The following is a 15,546-nucleotide window of genomic DNA, read 5'->3' on the forward strand; positions in this document are numbered from 1 at the left end:
TAAAAGTTACAAATGATAAAAGTACAAGCATAAATCTTTGGACCTTTTTTGATAACTTATTTGTCAAACTCGGACAAACGGTGTAGGAGTTAGCGAAGAAAAAACAGATAATAGTGCAGGACGCATCCTCACTAACTGAAGTGTGACGTAGAATGATCACATTGGGACTTCTTTCAAAAGAAAAAGAAAAAAAAAAAAAAACTCAAAAGAGGCTGAAACTTTTTGAGGAAACATTCAAGCTGCACTGGAACCCTGGATGCCACACAGTTAAGGATACTGGTTTTTATTTATCTTTTTTTTTTTTTTTTCAAGTATTTCACATGCATTCACAATAGAATAACATTTTAACACTGAGAACTGTAGTGAAGAGTTGGCTGGGCTGCTTTATTTTGGCACTAGCAGGCCCTCTCACAGTACTGGCCTGCTTCACTCAGAACGCTCGTTGTCCCATTTGATCCAAACAGCATCAAAGGTGGTGAACTCTGGTCCATCTGTTGAGCTCCACATGTAGTGTAGCAGAGGTTGCAAATCTACCAACTTTCCATTTACATTTCATAAATCACACTAAACTGCAAAATTACAAAGAAAAGGCAGCAGCAAGGGGAAAAAAAAACAATTACAACAACAAAGTGAGAACTAGATAAAGACATTAAGGCTTGATGGAGGTAAATGATCACTGAAATGTGCAATCCTTTTTCTATTTAGTCAAACCCACTGATGGGTATTCTCCCTTTACTTTACTTTACCTCCTCTTTACATTGATGAGACTGAATTAAAAAAGAAGCTGCTGAGTTGTCCCTCTAAAATACAGTCAACTAACACACACAAATAATCTTAAAATATCAACTCAGTTTGCACCAAGAGTGGTCTGTCAGTCACCTGCAGACAGAAAACACAGCAGTTTGATTGATGACATTAAACCACAGCTACACAGAGCCTTTGTTTAGTATTATGAATTAAAAGCCCCATCTGTTGGTGATGTCTGCAAATCAAAAGCAGTACATACCAGTGGCAGGCAACTCTAGACCATCTCGTACTGGTTGTTGGTGATATATCGAGACAAGCAGCAGGCCAGGAAAATCCCAATGAGCTGAAAGGAAATCAACATCAAAACACATCTCACTAAGCAACACAACTCTACAGATCATAGAATTAACAATAACAAATGTAGGGACTGGTGAAAATGCTAATCAGCCCAATCAGCTTTTAATGATTATTTGTTTTTCTGTCATTAAAAGGAAACATGTAGGTTGGCCACAAGGGGGCAGTCCTTTTGATGTTATTAGACCCAGGCTGCGTCCAAGTAGTCCCTCCTATCTCCTTTACTATCCACTGTTCCTTCACCCCCGGAAGTGTTTAAGTCATTGGGTGCCATTCACTACTTGTACCATGATGTACTTTTTACTTGTAGTTTAGTATTCCATGTCTGACTTACTTGTACTTGAGAACAATATCAACCAAGTAACGGTACTTCTACTTGACTAGGATATATCAGTACTCTTTACACCTCTGATGATTTGTATTGTATATTAAACAAACTGGCGTACCTGGAAGAACGCAATCCCAAATGAGATTCCAGCGATGATTCCCAGATTATTCTCCATAGTTGAGGTCACAAGTGAGAAGCAGCCCTGTGGAAAAAAGCACAACAAAATGCTGAATAATGCACATTTTCTCAGCATTTAAAAGCATGGCTGGATTATTTCATATCATAGACTGTGCTGTGTGTTGCTCACTCACCCTTACGTTCACCTCCTTCATAGCCTTGTCCAAGTCCTTCAGGATCTCTGGTGTGCAGTTGACATCATTGGTTTTACAGCAGCTACTGGGGAGGCCGTTCTCTTTGAAGTAATCCGTGTCCCGCCAGTCAGTGTAGTTTGAGATGCCACAACATTGCAGCTACGAGAAGAAACAGTTACTTCGGGGGACGAAAGAGCTGGATTTATTTTTTAACTGCATTGAAAACAGATTTTCCAATAGCATAATTTGAATTTCAGAGGTACTGACAAACATGTAGAAAAGCTACTTACTGCACTCTGGATGACGTCCACTGCAGATCTGCTGCTTTCGGTGCTGTTGTAAGACTTCACAGCATTGGTGTAGGCGACGCCCAAAGTGGCCTTGATCTGATGAACGTTATACACAGTGGATTTAATGTTTGACTGTGACAATGTGACAGGCTTCATCAAGTAAACAGACATCTCCAAAGTAAACTGGCAATGTTGTCTTTGATGGCCATCCTTGTAGAAACAAATGAGTTTCTCCTGAGCTTTCTCCTGAAAAGTCTTGCCATTAAAGTCCCAATAACTGTCCTTGAGACATTTCTCAGCCGATCCAGTTCAAGTATTTGTGATAAGGAATGGAAAATTCAGAAGTTTTCCCAGTGAGGAACGTTTATCTCCATCTCAGAAGGTTGAACATTTTTTCTAATTATAATTTTTTTCAAATTAAAACTATACTTTCAGTATCTCAAATACAGTTCCCTCCAACAGTAGTGGAACGGCATGGTCAATATTTGGGTTTCAGATCAAAACCTGAATATGAGACAAAAGTTCACAATTCCAGCTTTTATTTCATGATATTTACATCTAGAACTCAGGACAGAGCACCTTTTGTTTGAACCCAGCCACTTTTCAAGTGAGCAAAAGTATTGGAACAGAAATTACATTTTAAAGGCACACTGTGTAACTTTTGGTCACTAGGGGCGCTAGACCTGTACCTTTCAAATCAAGCGCCCTTAGTGGCCACAAGTGCCGTAGCACTGTCGCAAAAATCAACAGTCAGTTGGGCCAGCCTCCCTGGTCTTTTGATTGTGTATGCAGAGAGTAGTTGACTTGTAACTTTGTGGCACAACCCTTACGTGCAATAACTGCATCAAGCCTGTGACCCCATTGACTTCACCAGACTGTTGCATTCTTCATTTGAAATGCTTTTCCAGGCCTTTACTGCAGCCTCTTTCAGTTCTTCTTTGTTTCTGGGGGTTTCTCCCTAAAATGCATGCTCTATTGATTTAAGGTCCGGTGATTGACTTGACCAGTCTAAAACCCTCCACTTTTCCATCGTGAGTTACATCAACAATGAAGACTAATGAGCCCGTTCCAGAAGCAGCCGTGCAAGCCCAAGTGATAACATTACCTCCACCATGCTTCACAGATAAGCTTGTGTGTTTTGGATCATAAGCAGATTCTTTCTTTCTTCATACTTTGGCCTTTCCATCATTTTGGTAGAGGTTAATCTTGGTCTCATCAGTCCATGAAACTTTGTTCCTAAACTTTTGTGGCTCATCTCTGTTCTTCTATGCAAAATCCAATCTGGCCTTCCCGATTCTTTTTGCTGATGAGTGGTTTGCATCTTGTGGTATGGCCTCTATATTTCTTCTTTCGAACAGGACCCCTGCCCTGTGGAGCTTGGCAGTGATGTCACCATCTGTTGTCTTTAGGTGTTTCTTCACATCTCTAACAATGTTTCTGTCATCAACTGCTGTTGATACCCTTGATTGACCTGTTCGATGTCTGTTGCTCATTACACCAGTCGTTTTTCTTTTTCAGGACATTCCAAATTGTTGTAATGGCTATGCCCAATGTTTGTGCAATAGCTCTGATCAATTTTCCCTCTTCTCTCAGCTTCAAAATGGTTTGCTTTTCTCCCATAGACAGCTCTCTGCATTTGCTGTTAAGCAAACATGAAGACCAGTTTTCACAGGTGAAACCCAAAGCCAAAAACAAGAATTATTTAATGTTTATACGATTAATCTAAAAGGCAACACCTGAACAACTAGAAACGCCCATCACATGTTACAATACTTTTGCTTACTTGAAAAGTGGGTGGGTTCAAACAAAAAGTGCTCTGTCCTGAGTTGTTTATCACATCTACTGTAGATTAAACACCATGAAATAAAAGCTGGAATTCTGAATTTTTGTCTCATATTTATGTTTTGATCTGAAACCCAAATGTCTTCAGTATACAACAAAAACAAAGGAATTGACCTTACAGTTCCAATACTTTTGGAGGGGACTGTATAAATCTAGTTCAATAAAATGCAGTCATTGGGGTATCCAGAATTTTGTAGAGTAACGATCCAAGAAAGGTTGGAAACCAGTGAACTAAACCCTCTTAAACCACTAACCTCGTGTCTGAAGATGAAGCCTGAGATTCCAGCAACAAGCTCAGCCAGGAACACCAGGGTCAAAAACATGGCATACTGAAAGCACAGGAAATAAAATGATCACAAAAAGTCACATGACAGAATATCTACAACTGCGTTTTCCATCACCAACCAGTTTAAGCATCCATGGGCTGCCACGGCACGTAGCAAAACAGCCGAACAGACCAAAAATAATGATGATGGCTCCGGTCCCGATGAGGACATATGGTGCGTTGGTGCTCTCCTCAGAAACCAGAGAAAAGTATTTCTCCAGGCTGACCTTCCCCCAAATCCCGACCCCCAGCAGGATCACACCTGTGAACTGAGAGCAGTGACAGAGTCAGAGCAGACACGAAAGAGCCGAAGAAAAGGAGGAAGACAGTTTTTTTTAGGGTGGACACTGAGAAAGCTTGACTTTAAAGGCTAGAAACCACCTGGTCTCCATTCTCTGGCACTGTGCTATCAATCATCCAGCTGCATGTTGTCAAGTCACAGCCATTTCCCACCATCTGACAAAACCCAGAAATCTGGTTTTTAATAAAACTGGGAACCAAGTAGTTCAACTATATTAGACTTATCCAATTGAAATAGTAAAATCCTTATTCCGAATAGATATTATTGGTACAGCTTCCTGTGCTATAAATACTGTAACTAAAAGAGCATAACATCACTATCAATGAACGTTTATAATAGGTTGGTGGTTTAGTAATGCTTGATTTATTTTCCTTCTAGTAAAAAAAACAGTTGATTAAAAGTGTCAAGCCCATATTCCATAGCCCATATGTTAAAGAATGTTTGAGGTAAAACTTACAGAGAAAACATGAATTATAATGAAAAACATTCAATGCTTTGGGGGCAATTTTAATCTCACATGTGGCACAATAATAATGAAGTTTTATTTCTACCTTAAAAAAAAAAATGTTTTTCCAAGCGTGGCACACTGGGTCGTACATGTTTCCTAAACCTCTTTACATTTGTATTTTATTTATCTATTACACAGGAAGTTGCACATAGTATATGGCAGACATCTCCAACACGTCACTCGCGGTGCCTTTACCAGTAGCTCGTGAAAAGACTAGAAAAAATCAATGAAAATCTTGGTCGACCACAACGGCATCGACCAATTAGTCGACTAAACGACCAAAGTTAGCAGCCCTAATTCTGTCAATATATTTGAATGTGTATCCAAAATAAGCACATTTACCTGTTCTATATGGAAATTAGCGGTCTGAATAGTAGCTCTCCGGCACATTCATTGTTCGAAAGTAGCTCAGAGACAATAAAAGGTTGGAGACCCCTGGTAATTGTCATTTATTCATTGTTTTTAGGCGTTCTTAAAATTATTACTTGGCAAATTGCCTTGAAATTCATTATTTTTGTCAAGTATCAAAAACAATCCTGAAATAAACAAAACGAGTCCCAATAAATTGAGGAATTTATAGGGAATCGCATCAATGAACTGCAAGAAATCCACCAGGAAATGTTTGATGTTAAAAAACACCAAACAATTTGCACTAAATGTAGTTTCATTTGTGGTGACAAAATTGATTAATTATGTATACTCATATATTTGCTTTTTGATCTCATTCAACTTAATACCCCAAGTTGTAACTTTCCACGCCTGTCTGATGTCTTTTCTTTTTCCTGCAAAGTCAGTGGGCTCATACTCCCATAATACAGCTTCTCTAAAGGAATGTCAGTTGGCCTCAGTTTAATCTCCAAGGCCAGAGCACATCCAAACCCACCCCAGACATCACACACGCGCGCGCGCGCGCACACACACACACACACACACACACACACACACACACACACACACACACACACACACACACACACACACACACACACACACACACACACACACACACACACACACACACACACACACACACACACACACACACACACACACACACACACACACACACACCCCCTAACTTTCACCCCGACATCGGAGGTGTCAACTCCGGCAGACTGACCTCCCCCCCGGTCTCTTCTTTATTGTCTGTGGAAGGGGGGAGGTGGGACAGTGGGGTACAAATGTGTGTGAAAGGAACTTTTGGTCTCTCTCTTCGCGCTTCTCCTCTGGCCAGAGGAGACCACTTCTTTGTCTATCCCGCTTTGTACCTTTTTATTTCGTTTAGATTAAATCATTTTTTTATTACTTCATCATCTCTCCTGTCTGGTCTTCATCATTTATCACCGCAGAGTGTGTTTTCAAGTCAAAGACGAGGTAACCATAAATTTAACTGTAACAATTCAAAACGTCTTTCAGAAGTTTTATTCTTGTTGCCAAGTTTGGGTTAAATAATTGAATATTTCATAGGTTATTTACACATTTCAAACTGGGAAATGATGATTGGTGATGACCGGCTTCGAGAGATGTGCATTGCCATAAAATCTGACAATACGATAAATTATTTGCATGTCACGACAAGTATTATCCCGTTATATCCCAATACTAAATATGATATATATTGCAATATATCGCAGTATCAATAATTACAAATTTCACCTTCACAAGTACAAAATGGTATGAAATACAATTTATTTCCTTTTTTTAAACTTGCTAAAACAAGTAAATAGTAACTAACTGTAATTCGCAAACCACCAATATCAAAAACAAGTTCCAACTTTTGCTTTCACAACAGATTCTGATTCTGTTAAGTTCTCAAATTCTTTTAATTGTATTTTTTAATAACCACATACATCTGTAAAAGAGCTTAGTATGTTTTAGAAAAATAAAGTGCAATCAACTTCCAAGCTAAAATGCATTGAGAAGTGAAGTAGTTTAAAAAGGTCTGATGTGGTTCACTGACACCTAGTGACTGGGCGTTTTAATTGCTATGCATATGATACCGCAATTAAATGTTTTTTTTTTGTTAATAAACATGATAAAAAGAAAATGAATTTGGACATTTTTTGGATCGATATAATAATCGCGCTGTAAAATATTGCGATATACACCCTACAAACATGTTTCACACTTTATAAACCAGCATTTGTATCGGACACAAACAGGAAACAGCCTCCATGCATTTGATCAGTGCTGCTCCCATCTTGTATCACTGACAACACTAAAAATCAACACATGCTAGTTAAACATTTCTCGGCCTGTTCCTGTTTTAGTGATTCTCCTCCATATCACGGAGGCTCCTCCACCTCCAGCTTCTGATTTGATCCAATCGTCTGAGCATCTTTCCTCTTAATGCTCACTGCACAAGTCAACAGCTGGAGGGGGACACATCCATCCAATCAGCCAGCAGCCATAAAGCTGATAAAAGCACTGACCTGAATGTTGTGTTCATAGCAGCAGTGACTGTGGTCACACAAACACACACACGCCTGTGTTTGCTCGGTGCAAAGATAAAAAGGGGAAAGCAGAGATAAGTGGCCCTTTTTTCAGAATATGAGCTCATGTTTATTTTAAGTTAGCAACAACCCCCGGCTCTAAATCATTGTTATCCCTGGTTTCTTTGCTGATATTTACATTTAAAGTCAAAGTTAATGTCAAAAGAAACACCTTCCTAAAATAAAATTAAAAAAACATGAACAAATATTTTTTAACAATTAGAAAAAACAACAAATGTTTCCAATTATTGATAATTTACACAGCTTCAGTCAAATTAAATGCTAAACTTTTTATTGCCATTTGAAATTAAATTTCAGACCAATGTAAGTTCACAGTAAACACACTGGGGAAAAAATGCCACATCATTCAATAGGGTTAGAGTTAGGGCTGGGCGATATGGCCTTTTATAAATACCGCGATATTTTTAGGCCATGTCACGATACACGATATATATCTCGATATTTTGCATTACCCTTGAATTAACACTTTGATGCACAAAATCACACCAGTATGATGATTCTATATGTCTACATTAAAACATTCTTGATCATACTGCATTAATATATGCCAATTTTAAACTTTCATGCAAAAAAGGGGATGTCACAACTAAGTCAAAGTTGACATAACTGTATTTATTAAACAGTGAGTGGCTCAAACATAAAATTGTCAACAGAAAGTGCACGTTCTGTGCAAAATTGTCACAGAGACATTTCAAAACAAGACATTAGTGCAGGATGCAACTCACATGGCATTTCAAAACACAAAATTAAAGTGCACTTTTTGTACATAATGCCACTACAATATTTTAAAACAAATAGTGCCCTTTTGTGCATGTTGTCATTAAGATGGCATTTCAAAACAACACTAAATTTAAGTGCACCTGTTAGAGCCATATCATTATTATGTCAGTATTTTTTATATTTAAATATTAATATGTTTGGAATAGGTAAGTTTGAAATAGTTTTAAAGGTAATATTGTTTAAATATTGATTTATGTTGACGTTTTTAAATGATCAGAGTTTCTGTGCTCCATTGGTTTTGACTTGCTGCTGTAAACCTGGATTTCTACCGTAAAGTGTGGGTTAGTGTCGAAAAGTGAAGGAAAACACAGGCTGGTGAAGTCCATGCGGTCAAAGGACAGCAGTTTAGTGAAGCAGGACGAGGAGCAACAGTGTTTCTGACCGTAAAAACTGTTCAAACCGTCAACCTAAACAGTCAAAGTGGTCAGCATTGTCAGCGCCAGTGCCACCGTCAGTGACGTCATCGTCGTCATCACCGTCAATGACGTCATCGCCATCGGAAACGTCATTGTCGCGGTCGGACGTCAGTGTGGTCTTTACGTAAGGATTTATTATTTTTGGGACTTTGAGACTGAGCTTTAAATATAAGGACACTTTGATTTTGGAACTTTTATTTTAGTTTTTCTATTTTTGTGGATTAAAGAATCAGATTGATTCATCCTACGCTTGCCTCTTTTTTCTTCATTTTTTATTGGATTATGTTTGGAACAGACGAGTCAGAAAACTTCATGTCCTGCAAGGAAGTGGTAAAACTTCGTTTTTGTGTGTTGCCACTACAGCACCTTTTGTGCATAATGCCACTAAGAAATTTAAAAAAAAAAAAAAAAAAAAGTCCGCGAGTTTAACGGTATGGTCATTTTCAACACCGCACAGACTACAAGCTGCGATATATCGAGTATATTCGATATATCGCCCAGCTCTAGTTAGAGTACATTTTTTCCAGTGTCTAGTGCAGACAGGCAACTAGTGCCGTGGCCCCCAAAGTAACTAAACAACACAAAAATACACAAAATGACAGTAAAATACACAAATAAAGCAGACTAAAATAATCAAAATCACTCTAAAAACACACAAAATGACTACAAAAAAAGCCAGAAATCTATAAGACAACAACAAAAATACAAAACATTAAAACCATTAAGAAAAAATTAAATTAAATTTACATTTTCCCATGTTGTTGAAAGTCCCGCTGCAATCACGTCACTGTTTTGTAGTTGATTCCGCTGTCTTGATTGTGCAATGTTACAGAAAATTATAAAACATTTTAAAAACGAATGTTACCATTTAGTTCGAAATGTGACACTAATTACAATCATAAAACCATACTGTGTTAAAATTCAAGACTTTTGAAACATTGACTTAAGACATTTTAATGACAATTAAGGCTTAAGTTTATAATTCATGAAATGAATGCCTTTTAAGACTTTTTGAAGGACCTGCGGGAACACTGTAATTAAAATCAACTTTGTTGTGACTGAATAAAGTGAATATCTGAGTTTCATGCTGATCAAAGCAACAGTATGACTACAATTGTGTTTTGTTTTTTGCATAGATATTATCATCACTAAAAGTTCACACACATACAGATGACGAGCAAATGGAGAGTGACTGAAGCTTCCTGACCAACATTAACAACATCAAACACAAGCCCTGCTAATGCACTGACCTTTGGATCCTTAATGTCACCGCCAAACTCTTAAGTGCTCTGGTGAAAACAACATGCCTGCCTGTGCAGATTAATCGCTACTATTCATCATTGGATAATAAACAACTTTATACAAACTGACCACGAGGAGAAAGGCCAAATAATTACGGTTGAGTATTTATGGGTTTGTTTGGTGATGGAAGGCGTCCAGAGAAACATTAGCTAGAAAATGAAACAAAAGTTAGTGATGCTGCTTCTGCTTTACAACTCATGATAAAGTGTAATGTGTTCACCTGTGCTCAGGGTGTAACCTGACTTAGCCTCAGGGTTAATCGCTTAAAAGATTACAAGCTTTTGATTGGTAACTAAGAAATATTTTTAAAAAAAACAAGCAGACAAATAATAACTTGCCCTTGCTGCACGTTTTTGTACAATGTTCTAATACGAAAACATAAAACATTTGCTGACAAATTCTTCCTTACAAATCAATGGCAGTAACCAAAACCTAGTTAATATTTGAAGCATTAGAACAATAGCTGAGCTGTCATCCAGATGTTTACAAAGGAAGAAGGGAAACTTGAGAAGTTTTATAACCAATATTTACAAAATAACTATAGAGACGAATGAAAACAGGATTCAAAACATCCCAGACACAAAGGAAATGTTGAGCCCTCATTGGTGTTATTTTATTTTTTAAAAGAATTATAAAATTTCACAAACCTTTTATTTTATACAGATGCCTTTGTAGAAAATAAATGAAGTTCCAACTGTCATCTCTTTCTTTTAAGTTTATACATGATATGTTTACTGTATACAAGGGAACCGTGGCAAGATCTATTACTGACAATAAACGTGGGGGGTAAAAGTAACAAGTAACTTTTACTTTGAATACTATTTCATTGAGTGACTTTTTGGTTGTACTTGTGTATCTTATGTAGGAGTGTGACAATATCTCGATATGGCGATATATTTTTTCGCATGATCGATTATCAATATACTTGCGCTAAGTATCGATTAAATTTTTGTTTTTTTATATTTAAGACTTATTTTATTATTTTTCAAAACCTTTTTGGCTTTTTCACTAACGTGCAGGTAGGTCTTCACAGAATTTTTTGTCACTATTGAAGGAACCAATATTTTGTTTACTGGAATATTGCACTATAATGGTGTCACTGGTAAGAAATTTATTGTTTACAAAAAGCACTATTGGAGATACTTATTAGTTTACATCGGTATGTTGACACTTATTTACAGATATGTTACACTGAAATAGTGTCACTGTTCATAGGACACTTTTTCAATTTATTGTCTTTCAAAAAAATGTAATTTTTCACTTCATCTTTTTTTTTCTTGTTATGTTATAGATTATCGTAGATTGATTTCTAGGGATGTAACGATTCACTCAACTCCCGATCCGATTCATGATACTGGGTTCACGATACGATTCTCTCACGATTTTTTTTACAAAATGGGACTGTAGACAAATGATGACTGAAAAATATTCCTTTATTTTTTGGGGGGAAAAAACTAGAAAATACTGTACTATTTTACTTATATATTTCATTGTCAAAAGAATCCTTTGACAAACTATTCAAAACAATGCAATTTAACTAAAAATAAATCTTGAATGAAATAAATAAAGGAATAATACAAATAAAGAAGAAGCCTATTAATTTAAATTCTGGTTCTATAGTAAACAATGCAAAATTACATAATAGTTCCTTTTCTTTTTAAAAGTGCAACTGAAAATGTATTTTGTGCCTTAACAATTGGACTTAAAAAAAACAAAAAAAAAAAACAGTCTGCACCGTATTTACATCAGATATTTGTTTGGACCAGCAGAGGGCGCTGGTAACCCAGTGGTCGGTTGGCATGCAACTATTCTAGCAGTGAAGAAGAGATGCTACGCTAGCAGACAGGGCTAATAGAAAAACGTGACTTTTACAGATATTCATGTAATATTACAGATATTATTTCAGTGCTAAAGGGGTAAGGAATCATTTATGAACATGTTTAAGAGAAGAAGGCAACCAGAAAGAAAGTAGTAGCAGATTCCGCCCGCCGCCTACACTTTTGGACGAGAAGGATACATATATAGCACCCTCTGCTGTTTAAAAAAGTACTGCGATTCAATTTTCAGAGTATCGATGTTAACCATGATACCTTTGAATCGATTTTTTAACTGCCTTACGATTAATCGTTACATCCCTATTGATTTCTGACCAATATATTGATAATCCCAGTATTGTCATATCGTGAGATAATCATTATAATGAGCTTCATATTGCGTATTGTGAGGTACCCAGAGGTTCCCACCCCTTATGCATGATTTACTTGTACTTGAGTACAATTTCAATTAAATAACAGCACTTCTACTTGAATAGGATACATCAGTACCCTTTGCACCTCTGGTAATAACATTCTTTGACCGCAAAAAACTAGGCCAGTGTTTCCCAAACTTTATTGGATCTAGACCCTAAAGACATTTCTTCTTTTCTTCTTGGAATAATTATGATCACGTTTGATTATGTTTTAATGTGCTAGGCCAGGAGTGTTCAAGGGCCAAATACAGACCAGTTTGATCTCAAGTGGGCTGCAAAAAGTAACCAATTTTAACATTTTTGTGCCCAAGGTTTTTCACATATACAGTAAATAACGGTAATATGTAACATATAATGAACTAACAATATCCAACTGAATTATTTGGTCATTTACAGAATGATTCATGGTCTCCTTGTCATTTTCACTTTCTCCTGCAGGCTGAATTAGATGCTCTCAAGCACATGTGTCAAACTCATGGCCCGGGGGCCAAATTCAGCCCTTTGGAGAATCCAATTTGGCCTGCAGGAGAAAGTAAAAATGACAGAGAAAACATGCATCATTGTGTAAATGAAACAGCAATATTTGCAGGGGCTCACAGTTTACCCTGTGCTTATATCGCATGGTCGCAATCATTTTTATTATTGAACTGTTGAAAAAAAACCAAACCCTCAGAATACCTATAAAATCCTTCAATTTTCCTGAAATTATGACATAATTCCCTTAATTAAATAGAAATTGGTCACAAAATCCAAGAATTTTAAAGTAAAGATCCTGTTGGGACTGATATCTGTCACTTATTGCTTGGATATGGTTGTTTTTTTTGTTTTTTTTTACATATTTAGTATTTTATGTATATGTAGAAGTGTAAACTATGCCACAATAATGGTGAAATTACTCATTTTCCAGCATAAAATGTGTGGCCCACTTGGGTTAAAACTGCTCCGTATTTGGCCCCTGAACTAAAATGAGTTTGACACCCTTGCTCTAAAGGGCCAAATTTGGCCCCCGGGCCTCGAGTTTGACACAGGTGCTGGGCATTCTCGCGCACCCCATGCAATGACGTCACGCACCCCCTAGTTTAAGAACCAGCGGCCTGGTGTGAACCCTTTACTGAACCTGGAGAACTTCAATGCTTCACGAAACTCCTGATAGCATTAGTTAGCTTTAATGTGATCTTAAATAGCAAAAAAAAAAAAAAAAAAAAAAAACCTTCGCAAACTCTTGTTTCCGATTATTATCGGATTAAATCGTATACGGTGTAATCTCTTTAACACGGTCAAGGAAAGTAATTTAGTCGGAGTTGAAACACTAACCGCTGTGTCACGGTTGTAAAACCTGCAGCTGGATAAATCACGACAAAAAAAAAAAAAAAAAACACGTCCACGTCGGTGAAAGAAACAACAGCAGCGGTCCGACTGCGCTTTGCTCTTTAATAATAGTGAAACAAAAGTTCGCCTCGTTGGCACCATTGTTGCTCCTTTGTGGGTTTCACTCCGTGTCTGACCGTTAAACTCACCCAGAAAATGAGGCTGTACGAGATGAGGAAAGTCTTCAGGCAGGTAATCACAGGCTTGGTCTGGAGCCGACGGGACGGAGGCGACATGTTGCAGTTTTAAATCAGCGCTAAAAACTCGAACAAAAGTCCTTCTTCAGAGAGCAGAGAGAGGGGGGGAGGACAACAAAAACTACTCCAGGAGTCAATCCAAAGGGAAATGTCGTCACTGACCTACATCTACTTTCCTCAAACACGTCCCTTCATCCGGACCACCGTCAAGTCTGCGGAAATGAGACGGAAACTGCTGTTGCGCGTGCAGGAAGACGCACTGTCAGAATAAAAGCAGAAACAAAACAACAGAAGAAGAATAAAAATAAATAAATAAAAACAGAAATCGTATAGGTGGGACGAGATACAAAGTTTAGGAGGATACATACACGACACGAGGCTCGCGATGACGATACGATATTTTTATAGAGGAAAAAAATACAGCTTGAAAAATAACCAACTAACCATAGATATATTCTGGGTATAACATTTTCAGCTGAAGTGAAAGTAAAATATACTATCACAAATAACCATATCCCCCCCCCCCCCCCCATTTAGAGTGTCCTGTAGTCAAAAACACTCAGAAGTGTTATTTCATAGGCTTTGCAATGTAGTGTGGTTAAAAATAATGTGGTATTGTTTTTTTTCTTCTTCTTTTCTTCAAATAACAAATAGTGTCAACTATTTTGACATAAAAATAGTACAAGATAAGATTTTAGAAAAACACAATTTTTTCTCCTTCCTCCATGTGCCATTTGTGTCTTTATTATTCAATAAAATAAAATAAAAAAAAAAAAATAAAAAAAAACCTTTTCAATCAAAACAAAGTTTACTTTAATCAGAGAATGCTCAAATTCAAAATCATATTTGAGAGAGCCAAATAATTGCATTTGTACGGAAGCGTACATTTGAACACAGTTTTACTTTGATTGAAACTTTTTTTTTTATTGAACTCATATTTGTATGAAAAGCTTTTTTTTTTCTTCTTCTTTTTCTTATTGAATAATAAAGACCAGAGGTGACAAGTAACAAAATACAAATACTTTGTTGCTGTACCTAAGTAGTTTTTTTTCATGTATCTGTACTTTACTTGAGAATTTATTTTTTTTGGCAACTTTTTACTTTTAATTCTTTTGCTTTTAAAAAATATCTGTACTTTATACTCCTTACATTTTAAAAATGAGCAATTGTTTCTTTTAAGACATTCGAAGATGACGCCACGACGTAAAAAGACAACATTTTGGTAGTTTGAGCTTTTTCTGTTAGGCAGGTCTCTTATTATATGGGTAACATTTTCAAGTTTTTAAAAATCTTAAACTCAAAGCTGCTCTGGGTTTAATTGAGCATTTGTACTTATTTCTTTTCTTGACACATTTTATTTACAAATGTTATCTATAATGAGTGATGCATTCTCCATGTGTTCAAAGGTAACATATTGAACTTATTTCCATGTACAAGTATTTTACAAGTTCTTTAAAAAATGAAAGATATGGAATTTGGTGGTTTAAAAATCCTGTCTTATTTTTGAAAGGACACTTAGTAGCATATACTTTTTACTCAAGTATGGGAGCAACTTCCATACTTTTACTTTTACCAGAGTCAATTTTTGTTCAAGTATCCCTACTTTTACTTGAGTACTGAACACTAGTACATTTGAATGGGGCCATTATTGTAACACAACTATTTTTGTGTGCGTACACGGATTGTATTACGCACATACAAATAGTTTTGTTACAA

At 36.7% G+C, this 15,546-nt stretch overlaps 1 protein-coding gene across 1 annotated transcript; it reads right to left on the minus strand.

Annotated features, from left to right (window-relative positions):
• Nucleotides 1-267: 267 nt before the first annotated feature.
• On the minus strand, nucleotides 268-14,057 carry tspan6 (tetraspanin 6). The gene is made up of 8 exons (XM_028459874.1): nucleotides 13,783-14,057; nucleotides 4,278-4,466; nucleotides 4,127-4,201; nucleotides 2,031-2,126; nucleotides 1,741-1,899; nucleotides 1,548-1,631; nucleotides 1,007-1,090; nucleotides 268-879 (listed from the first exon to the last, which is right to left on the minus strand). Exons 1-7 carry the CDS (start codon nucleotides 13,867-13,869, stop codon nucleotides 1,022-1,024), a joined length of 759 nt encoding a protein of 252 aa, XP_028315675.1. The 5' UTR covers nucleotides 13,870-14,057; the 3' UTR covers nucleotides 268-879; nucleotides 1,007-1,021.
• Between the last annotated feature and the right edge of the window lie 1,489 nt (nucleotides 14,058-15,546).

This window comes from Gouania willdenowi, chromosome 10 (assembly GCF_900634775.1).
Source record: "Gouania willdenowi chromosome 10, fGouWil2.1, whole genome shotgun sequence".
Taxonomy (NCBI): Eukaryota; Metazoa; Chordata; class Actinopteri; order Blenniiformes; family Gobiesocidae; genus Gouania; species Gouania willdenowi.

Excerpts from the sequence above, each read along its gene's own strand:
- tspan6 (XM_028459874.1), bottom strand. The coding sequence starts at position 13,869 with ATGTCGCCTCCGTCCCGTCGGCTCCAGACCAAGCCTGTGATTACCTGC. Across the intron at positions 4,202-4,277 it reads GCCCATGGATGCTTAAACTG|TATGCCATGTTTTTGACCCT; the intron begins GTTGGTGATGGA and ends CTGTGCTTTCAG. Across the intron at positions 1,091-1,547 it reads TTGGGATTGCGTTCTTCCAG|CTCATTGGGATTTTCCTGGC; the intron begins GTACGCCAGTTT and ends ATTTCCTTTCAG.